General features: G+C 42.9%; 1 protein-coding gene across 9 annotated transcripts in view; it reads left to right on the top strand.

Moving 5' to 3' along the window:
• LOC139756673 (fat-like cadherin-related tumor suppressor homolog) overlaps positions 1 to 15,939 on the top strand; it is a 1,059,999-nt gene that overhangs the window by 870,940 nt on the left and 173,120 nt on the right. For all 9 annotated transcript variants that reach the window (XM_071676360.1, XM_071676345.1, XM_071676394.1 and 6 more), the window contains 2 exons: positions 2,532 to 2,736; positions 15,708 to 15,919. In XM_071676360.1, coding sequence (XP_071532461.1) covers positions 2,532 to 2,736; positions 15,708 to 15,919 — 417 coding nt within the window. The remainder of the gene's footprint in view (positions 1 to 2,531; positions 2,737 to 15,707; positions 15,920 to 15,939) is intronic.

The raw sequence follows: 15,939 nt of genomic DNA, 5'->3' as shown, positions 1-15,939 counted from the left end.
ATGGATGGGATGGTTAGAGAGGTGAATGCAAGAGTTTTGAAGAGAGGGTCAATTATGCAGTCTGTTGTGAATGAGAGGGCTTGGGAAGTGAGTCAGTTGTTGTTCGCTGATGATATAGTACTGGTGGCTGATTCGGGTGAGACGCTGCAGAAGTTGGTGACTAAGTTTGGTAAAGTGTGTGAAAGAAGAAAGTTGAGAGTAAATGTAAATAAATGCAAGGGTATTCGGTTCCGTAGGGTTAAAGGACGAGTTCATTGCGAGGTAAGTTTGAATGGAGAAGAGTGGAGGAAGTGAAGTGTTTTGGATATCTGGGAGTGGATTTAGCAGCGGATGGAACCATGGAAGCGGAAGTGAGTCACAGGGTGGGGGAGGGAGCGAAAGTTCTGGGAGTGTTGAATAATATGTGGAAGGCGACAACATTATCTCGTAAAGCAAAAATTGGTATGTTTGGAGGAATAGTGGTTCCAACAATGTTATATGGTTGTGAGGCATGGGCTATAGATAGAGTTGTGCGGAGGAGGGTGGATGTGTTGGAAATGAGATGTTTGAGGACAATATGTGGTGTGAGGTGGTTTGATCGAGTAAGTAATGAAAGGGTAAGAGAGATGTGTGGTAATTAAAAGAGTGTGGTTGAGAGAGCAGAAGAGGGTGTTTTGAAATGGTTTAGGCGCATTGAGAGAATGAGTGAGGAAAGATTGACCAAGAGGATATGTATGTCAGAGGTGGAGGGAACGAGGAGAAGTGGAAGACCAAATTGGAGGTGGAAGGATGGAGTGAAAAAGATTTTGAGCGATCGGGGCCTGTACATGCAGGAGGGTGAAAGGCGTACAAGGAATAGACTGAATTGGAACGATGTGGTATGTCGAGGTCGACGTGCTGTCAGGGGATTGAACTAGGGCATGTGAAACGTCTGGGGTAAACCATGGAAAGTTTTGTTGGGCCTGGATGTGGAAAGGGAGCCTTGGTTTCAGTGCATTATACATGACAGCTATAGACTGAGTGTGAACGAATGTGGCCTTTGTTGTCTTTTCCTAGCGCTACCTTGCGCGCATGCGGGGGAATGGGGTTGTCATTTCATGTGTGAAGGGGTGGCGATGGGAATGAATAAAGGCAGCAAGTATGAATCATGCACATGTGTATATTTGTATATATATATATATATATATATATATATATATATATATATATATATATATATATATATATATATATATATATATACGTTGAAATTCATAGGTATGTATATGTGCGTGTGTGGACGTGTATGTATATGCATGTGTATGTGGGTGGGTTGGGCCTCTCTTTCGTGTGTTTCCTTGCGCTACCTCGCTAACGCGGGAGACAGCGACAAAGTATATATATATATATATATATATATATATATATATATATATATATATATATATATATAGATAGATAGATAGATAGATAGATAGATAGATAGATAGATATTATTTCATTCATATACCTATTTGTCTAAAGACCTGAAACAAATGATTTCCGGTATATTTAGGCAGGGAGACCCACGAGTCATTTACTCACGAGCCCAGTTGAGACAAGCCAATATCATGAATGGTACGAGATGGGTATGGAGTTTGACTTTCATATAAATACAGCTTTCAGCAATCAGATTTATCCTGGAATCTTATTCAGTTTGAGAGAGAAGGCTGGTGAAATATTTTTTTCCTTTAAGTCGGAATCTGAGCTTCACTCATAGAGGTATGTGAGCCTTTATTATGTGGGGGTTGAAGTAAGCCAAATACAGTTATTTCTTAGCGTCACTGCCTGAGAGAAAGAGTGAAAAGAGGTTGCTTGATTCTGTTTAGTTTTTAGGAACCTAATGTCCAAAATGTCAACGTGGAGATGATGTGGAAATAGCTTATTGGTGTGAGGACTGGAGGTGTCTTGGTGTTGTCATACGTATCATAAGAGAGCTAAGGAAATACAGAGGCACCTGGGTGTTCTCAGAATACCCAGAGCTGGAGTAGTCCTAATGTATTGTGTTGGCAGGTGCCTGGTTAACCTCACTCTGCTACTGTAAGAATTAGAGTAACGAAGATGCATAGGGTAGTTCTTGTATGCTGAAGTAAGAGCTTTAGGGGTTGTGTAGCTGTGCCTGAATAGTCCAAATATGCCGCTGAGAAAGCTGTAGCTATAGAGAACGGGAGGTGCTTGGGTAGTCATGTTATGCTGTAGTGTGAGCTTGGAAGAGCTTAGGCATCCTCAACATGTTGCGGTGAGGGCTGGAGGAATGACAGTATCTTGGTAGTCTTCGTATACCGCTGTTAGAGTTGGGAAAATGGAAGTTGTCTGTCTAATTCCTATTCGTACTAGTCACTTGGGCTGGTACACCATCGCGATGTGCCTTCCATCATGGATGCCACACGCTGCAGAGGTTGTACTCGTTAAGAGCTATGCAGGGTGGATCAGGAGCTTCACACCTCAAGGACAAAAATAAAAGATATCTCATAAACCGCATCCACCTTTTGTGCCACATAAACCATGTTTAACGCTGTGCCTTTCTCTTGCAGGTGTACGTGGAAGTGGAAGACGTAAACGACCACATCCCCCAGACGGAGGAGCCGTCCTACCACGCCTACGTCGCCGAGAACTCGCCTCCTGACACCTCTGTCATCACCCTCAAGGCCTCGGACTGGGACCTCGCGCCCTCCAACCTCTCCTTCACTATCACCAAAGGAAACCAAGCGGCCCACTTCAAGATCAACACCCAGACAGGTAAGGCCTCACATGTCGTGGGTAATGAAAGGGAGCTTTGGCATGTCAATCATGCTGCAGTGGAGGGCCATCAGACTTAATGAGAAATAATAGAACGGTTTCTTAATCATCTTATATAATTCGTTTCCATGTATGTACATATAAAAAGATAGCATATATATATATATATATATATACGAACAAAGTGCATATGAACGCGCACCTACATAGAACATACGAACCTCTTAACATCCAGGATCGAACCCGGGACCCCTGTGCAACAGGCGGAAGCGCTACCGCTAGGCTATGATCGCCGCTAATAGGGAAATGACTATTCGAATACTATGTACTCGAATACTCTTCGTCTCATGTTGGTGAGCAACGGGGTCTACACACACACACACACACACACACACACACACATATATATATATATATATATATATATATATATATATATATATATATATATATATATATATATATATATATATGTATATATATATATATATATATATATATATATATATATATTTTTTTTTTTTTTTTTTTTTTTTTTTTTTTTTTTTATACTTTGTCGCTGTCTCCCGCGTTTGCGAGGTAGCGCAAGGAAACAGACGAAAGAAATGGCCCAACCCCCCCCCCCCATACACATGTACATACACACGTCCACACACGCAAATATACATACCTACACAGCTTTCCATGGTTTACCCCCGACGCTTCACATGCCTTGCTTCAATCCACTGACAGCACGTCAACCCCTGTATACCACATGACTCCAATTCACTCTATTTCTTGCCCTCCTTTCACCCTCCTGCATGTTCAGGCCCCGATCACACAAAATCTTTTTCACTCCATCTTTCCACCTCCAATTTGGTCTCCCTCTTCTCCTCGTTCCCTCCACCTCCGACACATATATCCTCTTGGTCAATCTCTCCTCACTCATTCTCTCCATGTGCCCAAACCATTTCAAAACACCCTCTTCTGCTCTCTCAACCACGCTCTTTTTATTTCCACACATCTCTCTTACCCTTACGTTACTTACTCGATCAAACCACCTCACACCACACATTGTCATATTTGAAAATGACCATTGGAATCCCGAACCACTTTCGGAATGTTGCTCTAAAGAAGCACCAGAAAGCGTAAGCAGTTGTCTGTACACTCTTACCAATTGTCTTGTTTGCCATCAATATCGGAAATTCAATTTTCATTCACCGGACAAAGCAACAGAAAATATTTGGCCCTAATATCTCAGCATTTCCATCGCCACTCCTACCTTCACCTGTAATGTCCCTACAGCTGGAGCAACAAACAGAGGTTTCTTATAGCACGTCACAACCATTACCTCAACATTCACAGCCACACTTGACAACCTGATACATTGTTGTCACGACCAAGTCTTCGCTGAAGCTGTCACCTCTACACTTCCTTCAGCATTGTTCACATGATTACGATCCATTGGGCAGATGGGAGTAAGACAGTAGCAAAGGATAGACTCATAGGTCGTGGGAATTTAATTCCTTGCACGTGTGTCTTTTGAGGAAGACAATAAGGTCGAAACACGTGTTATGATTAAGATTACCAGCTCCTGTTAGGTTTTTCGCTACCGAAGTCCTACGTATATAGCATAAGTTGCTACTATTATCATAGCCCTGGAACGTTTATTAGCGCAAACGTTCAGCATTGTGATCAGGACCCATCAGCATTTACGATCATCATCATCATCATCATCATCACAACTTCAACATTCGTAATTTTCAGCATCATCACCACAGTACTCAGCATTACCACCTCAGCAACTCAGCATTCGTAACACAAACATCCAGCATCTTCATCTCATTGCTATTCAACATAATTAACATAATATTCAGCGTCATCCCCACAGCAGCCCTCTGTTTCACAACACAATACTCATCATCATCATCATCATCATCATTACAACCCTTCAACATTATTAACAACTTTAGCAGCTCCACATTCGCTGTCCAGAAGATCATACGAAACAGATGCTGAGCCTTTGAAGCATAACGGTACGACGACCCTTGAACACGACGACACGACACGACCCTTATGTACGATTGACCTGTCATTTTGAAGTGACCCTCAAGGGTCAGATTGGAATCTAGGCCATTGTACCTAAGGGTTATGTTATCGTGTTCAAAGGTCGGACGCACCATCTGTCTCAAGGGTCACATCGTCGTACTCAAGGACCAAGACTGTCATGCTCAAGGGTCACATCGTCCAACGTCCTTAGGGAGTCATACTGTCGTGCTCAAGGATCATACTATCATACTCAAGTGTCACACTGTCCGTCCTACTCAAGGATCTAACCGTCATGTTTAAGGGTCACACGGTCGTTATCAAGGATCCTACCGTCGTGTTTAAGGGTCACACGGTCGTTATCAAGGATCCTACCGTCGTGTTTAAGGGTCACACGGTCGTTATCAAGGGCCCTACCGTCGTGCTCAAGGATCACACGGTCATACACAAGGATCTTACTTCTGTGCTCAAGGATCACACGGTCATACACAAGGATCTTACTTCTGTGCTCAAGGATCACACGGTCATACACAAGGATCTTACTGCTGTGCTCAAGGATCACAGCGTTGTACTCAAGGTTTCCACCGTCGTGCCCAAGGATCTTACTACTATCGTGCTGAGGGATCCAGGTGTCGTACTTCAGGATCCTACCGTCGTACTCGAAGATCCTACCGTCGTACACAAGGCTCCTAGTGTCATATGGAAATGGTAAACATTTTTTGTTTTGCTCTCCAAAAAAAAAGAGTCGAGAAGCCACAACCAACACACGTGATTGCGAGGATGACCGTCCCTTCGGTGGCTGTAAGTCGCAGACTTAAGAAAAGAAATGAAAACTGACTGAGTCTAATTTCGGACGAGAGACTGAACCAGCAGGGACAACGTGGCCACCGCAATTGTTGTAGCTGATATTTCCAAAGGTAATTCCGGCAACAAGAGTTAATTAAACAGAAATCAATGACGTCTACAATATGAGGCAAATCCAAAGAATTAATCAGCACAGCAAATGGAAAACAGATTAACAATTACGTGATCCATAATGAAACAAGGACGTGTAATAGGTATGTTCTTCATCTCTGCAACCCTGTTTTGTGCCTGAAGGGCACATATATATATATATATATATATATATATATATATATATATATATATATATATATATATATATATATATATATATATACCGTAACTCAGTAATTGCTAGACGGAAAAGAAAAAACACTTGAATACATAATATGTAATTATTACACCACTGAAATTTTCTCGAGGTAGTAGAGGTAAAGCTTTGTATATATATATATATATATATATATATATATATATATATATATATATATATATATATATATATATATATTTATTTATTTATTTATTTATTTTGCTTTGTCGCTGTCTCCCGCGTTTGCGAAGTAGCGCAAGGAAACAGACGAAAGAAATGGCCCAACCCACCCCCATACACATGTATATACATACACGTCCACACACGCAAATATACATACCTATACATCTCAATGTACACATATATATACACACATAGACATATACATATATACCCATGCACACAATTCACACTGTCTGCCTTTATTCATTCCCATCGCCACCTCGCCACACATGGAATACCATCCCCCTCCCCCCTCATCTGTGCTAGGTAGCGCTAGGAAAAGACAACAAAGGCCCCATTTGTTCACACTCAGTCTCTAGCTGTCATGCAATAATGCCCGAAACCACAGCTCCCTTTCCACATCCAGGCCCCACACAACTTTCCATGGTTTACCCCAGACGCTTCACATGCCCTGATTCAATCCACTGACAGCACGTCAACCCCGGTATACCACATCGATCCAATTCACTCTATTCCTTGCCTGCCTTTCACCCTCCTGCATGTTCAGGCCCCGATCACTCAAAATCTTTTTCACTCCATCTTTCCACCTCCAATTTGGTCTCCCACTTCTCGTTCCCTCCACCTCCGACACATATATCCTCTTGGTCAATCTTTCCTCACTCATTCTCTCCATGTGCCCAAACCATTTCAAAACACCCTCTTCTGCTCTCTCAACCACGCTCTTTTTATTTCCACACATCTCTCTTACCCTTACTGTACTTACTCGATCAAACCACCTCCCACCACACATTGTCCTCAAACATCTCATTTCCAGCACATCCATCCTCCTGCGCACAACTCTATCCATAGCCCACGCCTCGCAACCATACAACATTGTTGGAACCACTATTCCTTCAAACATACCCATTTTTGCTTTCCGAGATAATGTTCTCGACTTCCACACATTCTTCAAGGCTCCTAGGATTTTCGCCCCCTCCCCCACCCTCTGATCCACTTCCGCTTCCATGGTTCCATCCGCTGCCAGATCCACTCCCAGATATCTAAAACACTTTACTTCCTCCAGTTTTTCTCCATTCAAACTTACCTCCCAATTGACTTGACCCTCAACCCTACTGTACCTAATAACCTTGCTCTTATTCACATTTACTCTTAACTTTCTTCTTTCACACACTTTACCAAACTCAGTCACCAGCTTCTGCAGTTTCTCACATGAATCAGCCACCAGCGCTGTATCATCAGCGAACAACCACTGACTCACTTCCCAAGCTCTCTCATCCACAACAGACTTCATACTTATTTGCTGTTTGTTACATCTAAAGCATGTAATGTACCTTGATGGAAGGCACGGTAGAGAAGTTGCAAAGTGCACTGGACAAGTACCTGGACCCAATCCACCAGACTGGACCCAGCCTGGGATAGGGGTTGAAGACCCCTGAAGACTCCACGAGATAACCCAGTCCCTTGAACACTCTACACTATCGTACAACTTTTTACATTTCTTCATGTTGTCTGCATTAACCATGTCCTCACTTATTTCATTCCACTCGCCCACCACTCTAACACTATACAAGTTCTGTTTCAAATCTTTCTAAGTTAGTTTCTTACTTAATTTCATGTCATATCCTCTAGTTGTTATATCCCTGCATTTATCAGAGAACTGTAGACTATTTATATTATCAATCTGTTTTAAAACTTAAAGGTCCCCCATAACTCATCAAGGGAAGGCAAATTTACAGACTCTATACTTTCCTCTCACCTCAGATTTCTTCGTTCCTCTCCACTGGACCCTCACAATTATCTCAGTGTGCTTCTTTAGGTACGGTGAATAATTCTGAGAAACGTATTCTAGTTTTGAACTTATATATAGCATGAACAGCTTACTCTGCATTTCCTTATCCATGAATTTGAATACAATTACATTATTTTCCATCACACAGTCGGTCTTCTTGACGATACTTCTGACGTATAGGATTCTGTTAGGGATACGTTAGGGGTAGTGTCAACTCCCAGGTCCTTCTCACTTACACACAGTCATGCAGCTTATATCCTATTACATAATTATCCTACTTAGGCCTTATTCAGCTCTCACCCATCGTCATTACTATATATCTCTTATATCAGACGAACTTTCGAGTCGTTATCGGTCCACACATAAGTTGATGTAATCCTCATGGCTTTTTCACTTCCCACATGACATCTACACCAACTGCAAAAAAGATTTCAGGTAGTTCATTCTCACTGGCCACTTATATCCATGAAGTCATGAAGAGTAGTGGTCCCTGAACAGAACCCTGCGGTATTCTAGTGGTGACATCATCCCGTTTGGAGAAGTCTCTTCTGGCATTATTCTTCTGTCTCTTTCCACCAAGATAATCTCTCCATCAAGGGAGTCTCCCCCTCAGTCCTACCTTGATCCTACTTCTTGATTAACCTTATAAGCGTTATAGTGTTAGATGCTCTAGCTGTCCATGTACAAACAATCCCTCAAGTCTTTTCTTTCGTCAAAGTCAGAGCTAGTGCTCTCGAACAGATCTAAAAGGTTCGTTACGCATGATTTCCTCTCCCCAAGGCCGTGTGTGTGTGTGTGTGTGTGTGTGTGTGTGTGTGTGTGTGTGTGTGTGTGTGTGTGTGTGTGTGTGATTTCCTCTCTCTAAGGCTAAGAGAGAGAGAGAGAGAGAGAGAGAGAGAGAGAGAGAGAGAGAGAGAGAGAGAGAGAGAGAGAGAGAGAGGTAAATGTTTGTGAAAGGGCAAGAATTTTATACTCGTATTGCCCGTCTCTTAACCATGTGCTATTCACCAATACTTTACGAGTTTAAAACTCTCTCCCCTTTCAGTAAATATGGATAATTACGAACAGCTAATTACGTACACCACCCTAAGCCAGGTACCCAATCATCGACTAGCTCCGAGGGAAGGATGAACAGCTAGGTTAAGCTGTGAGTCACTGCCGAACCCAGTATTTGAACCTGGGCGGGATCCTGAGTGACTCATGGTCAGCGATGTTAACTACACCACCTGGTACCCCCTGTGTGTGTGTGGGTACCCCCTGTGTGTGTGTGTGTGTGTGTGTGTGTGTGTGTGTGTGTGTGTGTGTGTGTGTGTCAGGTTCGTGTATGACGGCCTAGCCATAATATTCTGTCATCCTTAAGATGGATCACAACAGGTAAGTGCGTCAGTGAGGGTTGGTTTCGAGACATCATGTTGTGGATCTCTTGAACGAAGGTGTTTCCGTCACGGCTCTGGAGAGACGGTCTTGGTGTTGGAACGGTTTCAGTAACCACAGCCGCCAGAGTCAACGAGAACTCAGAAAACCCTCTCCAAAATTAATGCAATATTATACCGCTAATCATTTAACAAGCCGGGGCGATCTGGGCCGCTGTAATTGCCAGTCTAAAAGGTGGAGTCTTGACGGCGATGTAATGTGGATGATTACGGCCTGGCATAACGCCCTCAGGCAACGCTAATCGCCCTGTCGAGTTTCTTGATAACCAAATTAGCCAGTGGGCTTACGTTGAGGTCTCGCCCAACGAGTCTTCTTGCATTTCTTGCCTCGTAATAATGGATAATCTAAAGCTTATTACTGCCTCCACAAAATCGTATACGAACCGGATTCCCATTCTCTACATCTTGCATTTAAAGACCGCAATTATTTGAGTAAAGTTTTTTAGACATAAGTATGCCGAGTTTTAGGTCGATCATCGAACAAGTGCAAGAGAGGTTGGATGTAATCTTTCAGCTACACTTTTAAGGAAACGCACAGATGTGCCGCGTTTTAGGGTGAAAATCAAACAGAAACGAAAGAGGACGAAAGCCTGGCATAAACTACGAAGAAAAACGATCTTAGAGTGAGCACTCTGGTGACATTCTCCCTCCAGACCCAACATAGAGAGAAAAAAAAAACCCTCTCACTCTTGGTCTATCGGTAGGAATTCTGTGTAGCGGGGGGAAAACTGGACCATTATAATGAGTTGACCTGATGGTATCACAGACTTCAGTAACGACCAGGCCTGACACTCCTTTATCACAGAACCTAATCTCTCCTGCGTCGACCTGGAATACACCAGGACCCTATCGGTCAGCTACAGTCTCCGTGATGAACAGTGGCGTTCATGCACTGTGGTGGTGTTAAGTGTACGAAGTGAAATGTACGTTCATGACAGGAGGAACATCAGGCATGCATGCTAAATATGTATATACCGATGTACACGTCAGAAAGCTGTGGACACGAGGTCAACAGGGCTGACGCTGATTTTCCTTGTGGTAGTGGCGTTAAATGTTGAGGGCTGCAGGTGTGTGAGAAAAATGTTGCCCAAGCGAGTTTAAGAAAAGAAAATGATGATGCAACATATAGCTGAAGACGTTTAAGGATGGAGGTGTGGAAATAGCGGAAGACGTTTATATGGCAGTGAAAAAAAAAGGAAAAAATTATCATATTCGCCGTTTCCCGCGTTAGCGAGGTAGCGTCGTGAACGGAGAGCTGAGCCCTAGAGGAAAAAATCCTCACATTGCCCCCTTCTCTGTTCCTTCTCTTGAAAAAGTAAAAACTAGAAGGGAGGATTTCCAGCCCCCCCGCTCCCACCCCATTTAGTCGCATTCTACGACACGCAGGGAATACATGGGAAGTATTCTTTCTCCCTATCCCCAGGGATAATATATATATATATATATATATATATATATATATATATATATATATATATATATATATATATATATATTCCTATGAGTCCACGGGGAAATGAAACACAATAAGCTCCGAAGTGCACTTTCGTGTAATAATCACATCATCAGGGGAGATACACGAAAGAAATATAAGTAAGTTGATGTACAACGAAGAGACGTAGATAGGCGTCCTAGCTACATCTCTTCGTTGTATATCAACTGACATATTTCTTTCTTGTATCTTTCCTGATGTGATAATTACTTGAAAGTTCACTTGGTAACTTAAAGTGTTTCATTTCCCCGTGGACTCATAGGAATATACTTGATCACGTACTCAATTGTGATCCTTTCCAATATATATATATATATATATATATATATATATATATATATATATATGTGTGATCGGGGCCTGAACATGCAGGAGGGTGAAAGGAGGACAAGGAATAGAGTGAATTGGATCGATGTGGTATACCGGGGATTGATGTGCTGTCAGTGGGTTGAATCAGGGCATGTGAAGCGTCTGGGGTAAACCATGGAAAGCTGTGTAGGTATGTATATTTGCGTGTGTGGACGTATGTATATACATGTGTATGGGGGTGGGTTGGGCCATTTCTTTCGTCTGTTTCCTTGCGCTACCTCGCAAACGCGGGAGACAGCGACAAAGCAAGAAAAAAAAAAAAAAAAAAAAAATATATATGAGTGAGTCACGGGGTGGGGGAGGGAGCGAAGGTTCTGGAAGAGTTGAAGAATGTGTGGAAGGCGAGAACGTTATTTCGGAGAGCAAAAATAGGTATGTTTGAAGGAATAGTGGTTCTAACAATGTTATATGATTGCGAGGCATGGGCTATGGATAGGATTGTGCGGAGGAGGGTGAATGTGTTGGAAATGAAATGTTTGAGGACAATATGTGGCGTGAGGTGGTTGTTTAATTTGTTTATGGATGGGGTTGTTAGGGAGGTAAATGCAAGAGTTTTGGAAAGAGGGGCAAGTATGAAGTCTGTTGGGGATGAGAGAGCTTGGGAGGTGAGTCAGTTGTTGTTCGCTGATGATACAGCGCTGGTGGCTGATTCATGTGAGAAACTGCAGAAGCTGGTGACTGAGTTTGGTAAAGTGTGTGGAAGAAGAAAGCTAAGAGTAAATGTGAATAAGAGCAAGGTTATTAGGTACAGTAGGGTTGAGGGTCAAGCCAATTGGGAGGTGAGTTTGAATGGAGAAAAACTGGAGGAAGTGAAGTGTTTTAGATACTTGGGAGTGGATCTGGCAGCGGATGGAACCATGGAAGCGGAAGTGGATCATAGAGTGGGGGAGGGGCGAAAATTCTGGGGGCCTTGAAGAATGTGTGGAAGTCGAGAACATTATCTCGGAAAGCAAAAATGGGTATGTTTGAAGGAATAGTGGTTCCAACAATGTTGTATGGTTGCGAAGCGTGGGCTATGGATAGAGTTGTGCGCAGGAGGATGGATGTGCTGGAAATGAGATGTTTGAGGACAATGTGTGGTGTGAGGTGGTTTGATCGAGTGAGTAACGTAAGGGTAAGAGAGATGTGTGGAAATAAAAAGAGCGTGGTTGAGAGAGCAGAAGAGGGTGTTTTGAAGAGGTTTGGGCACATGGAGAGAATGAGTGAGGAAAGATTGACCAAGAGGATATATGTGTCGGAACGAGGAGAAGAGGGAGACCAAATTGGAGGTGGAAAGATGGAGTGAAAAAGATTTTGTGTGATCGGGGCCTGAACATGCAGGAGGGTGAAAGGAGAGCAAGGAATAGAGTGAATTGGAGGGATGTGGTATACCGGGGTTGACGTGCTGTCAGTGGAGTGAATCAAGGCATGTGAAGCGTCTGGGGTAAACCATGGAAAGCTGTGTAGGTATGTATATTTGCGTGTGTGGACGTATGTGTATACATGTGTATGGGGGGGTTGGGCCATTTCTTTCGTCTGTTTCCTTGCGCTACCTCGCAAACGCGGGAGACAGCGACAAAGTATAATAAAAATAAATATAATATATATTATCCCTGGGGGTAGGGGAGAAAGAATACTTCCCACGTATTCCCTGCGTGTCGTAGAAGGCGACTAAAAGGGGAGGGACCGGGTGGCTGGAAATCCTCCCCTCTCGTTTTTTTATAATTTTCCAAAAGAATGGACAGAGAAGGGGGCCAGGAGAGGATATTCCCTCAAAGGTCCAGTCCTCTGTTCTTAACGCAACCTCGCTAATGCGGGAAATGGCGAATAGTATGAAAAGATATATATATATATATATATATATATATATATATATATATATATATATATATATATATATATATATATATATAGATAGATAGATAGATAGATAGATAGATAGATCGAGAGAGAGAGAGAGAGAGAGAGAGAGAGAGAGAGAGAGAGAGAGAGAGAGAGAGAGAGAGAGAGAGAGAGATTCTATTATTCATACTTTATCACTATTTCCCGCGTAAGCAAGGTAGCGCCAGGAACAGACGAAAAAAGACCACCACCGTACACATCCATTCTCTAGCTGTCATGTGCAATGCAACGAAACCTTTTTCCCTATTCACATCCAGGCCCCACAGGAATTTTTCACGGTTTACCCGGACGCTTCACCTGTTTTGTTTCAATCCACTGGCAGCACGTTCACCCCCAGTGTACCACAGCCTTCCAATTCATTATCCCTTGCACGCCTTTCACCTTCCTGCATCGCTCAAAATCTTTATCACTCTATCTCTCCATCTTCGCTTTGGTTTCTCCGTTCTCCAAGTACCCAGAACCTGCCACTCTATCCTCAGACACATTTAAGAGTCCTTCAGAATTCTTGCTCTGTCTCCTCACTTCATCACTACCTAGTATCACTTTCTCTTTTGTCCCCTTCACTGATGTTCCCATTTTGTTCTGACTTTACCACAGTATTTACCTCCTTCCAAAACATCTTATTTTCCCTAGAATTTAATGATACTCGCTTACCCCAACTCTTATTTGCTCTGTTTTTCAACCTTTGCACCTTCTTCTTGACCCCCTGCCGCTTTCTCTTATACTTGCCTCAATATTTTGCACTACTTCCCTGTAAATACCGCCCAAACGCCTATATTTCCTCTTTCCCTGTCAACTCTACTTCTTCATCCCACCACTCACTACCCCTTTCTAAGTTTGCCCACTTCCTACCTTTTGCATGCCACATACATCTGCACATGCCATCAGTTTCCCTAAATACTTCCTATTCTTCATCCACTCCCCTTGCTTCGTTTACTCTCTGCTTTTGCCTTTCTAATCTCAATCCCTCTTGTTATTTCTTCAAACAATTCTCCTTTCCAAGCTCACTTACTCTCATCCTCTCTTCTGTGAGTCCAAGATTGTCTCCTCTCTTCCGAAAACCTCTATAAAATCTTCACCCTCGCCTACATAGGATGGTGATCAGACAACACACCAGCTGCCCCTTTCAGCACATTTACATTGAAAAATCTCTTTTGTGCACGGCTTTCCGTTAATGTGTAATCCAGTAATGCCCGCTGACCCTCTCTCCTACTCACAGACGTATACTTGTTTATATATCTCTTTTTAGGCCAGGTATTCCTTATCACCAGTATCTTTTTCCAGATCACAACTCCACAAGCTGTCCACCATTACCATTCATAATACTGAATACCTCATGTGCCCCAATATAAACTCAACTGCCGCATAACTTACCTTGGCATTTAAATCACTCATCAATAATACCCGGTCTCTTACATCAAAACTGCTGACACACTCACTCAGCTGCTCCCAGAACACCTGCCTCTCATAATTTTTTTCTTGTGGCCAGGTGCATAAGCACTAACAGTCACCCATCTCTCGCCATTCACTTGCAGTTTTACCCACATCAGTCTAGAATTTGCCTCATTACGCTCTAGCACACACTACCACAACTCCTGCGTTCGGAGTAGTGATACTCCTTCCTTAGCTCTTGTCCTCTCACCGACCCCTGACTTTACTTCTCAGACATTTCCAAATTATTGTTTTGATAGGAATGATATAATGGACCGTATAAAAATACACAATCTGTCAATAGCTTACTATATGTCTCATCGTTGAACAACGTCATGTCCAATGAGAAGGCGACAATTGTCACCTCATGCGACCCTACACCACACTTAGTGTACATGTACTGGCTTAGTATTGGACTCCTCCTCTTACTTTGTTCTCACCACCTCCATGGTGTATCGGTTAGCGTTCTTGGCCGTGATGCATTCTTGGGCCGCCAAGGGTATAGCGCGTAGGTCGAATCCTGGTTGTGGCAATCGGCCCACAGTCAGCCCAGCTGTTCATCCACCCTTATGGGTTGGTCGATAAAATTGGTACCTGGCTCAGTCTAAGATATTTATATATAGAGTTAATGAGATGGACTCGATTAGGGCCTCAGTTGCCCGTGACGTCTCTGTTGACAAAGAAAAAAGAATACACAAAAGCGCTTGGGACTTTCGTGTTTCCTTTTTCCTCGTGGTTGCCAGCATGTACATAGATCACGCGCACCTGCTGAGATTCATCTTCAAGTAAAGTCACCTTTGGCAAGACTACATCACTAGGAATACAGAAGCGTAGCTATAGGCTGTAGAAACCTTTAGAAAGAGGTCCTCGGTAACATCAGTACTCTTTTAAAGAGATCGTATGTCCATCCGATGTATATATATATATATATATATATATATATATATATATATATTAATATATATTAGAGTGATGTATAGGTTTAATCTATTCATGTGCAGTACATATACATACGGTACTTACATGAGAACAAATATGAATATAAGTAAATGTGCACTATACCATTATGACCATAGTCATTGACATTTACTTTTACATTAAATTTCCATAAGTCACAGTTCTATAATATGCCCCATTGCCGGTCATTTATTGCATACGATTGTGATTGCGACCTCAAGCAGTTTACAAAGTAAATGTTCTAATTTCCACCAGGACTGCTCAGCACGCTTTGGACCTTAGACCGAGAGGAGCAGTCTGAATACGAGCTGTGGGTGACGGTGACTGACGGCCAGCTGTCGTCCGTCACTCCTGTCTTCGTCACCGTCACCGACGTCAACGACAATGCCCCAGAGTTCCTGGAGGAGCTCTATCGTGTCACCATCCCCGCCCGCAGCAAGAGCAGAAAGCGGGCGGCTCTGTTCCGGGTAGGTCCTTTGGCGGGCTT

The sequence above is a fragment of the Panulirus ornatus genome, chromosome 2 (assembly GCF_036320965.1).
Source record: "Panulirus ornatus isolate Po-2019 chromosome 2, ASM3632096v1, whole genome shotgun sequence".
Classification (NCBI taxonomy): Eukaryota; Metazoa; Arthropoda; class Malacostraca; order Decapoda; family Palinuridae; genus Panulirus; species Panulirus ornatus.
The sequence above is the reverse complement of the archived record's forward strand: the minus strand, read 5'-3'. Positions and strand labels throughout refer to the sequence as shown.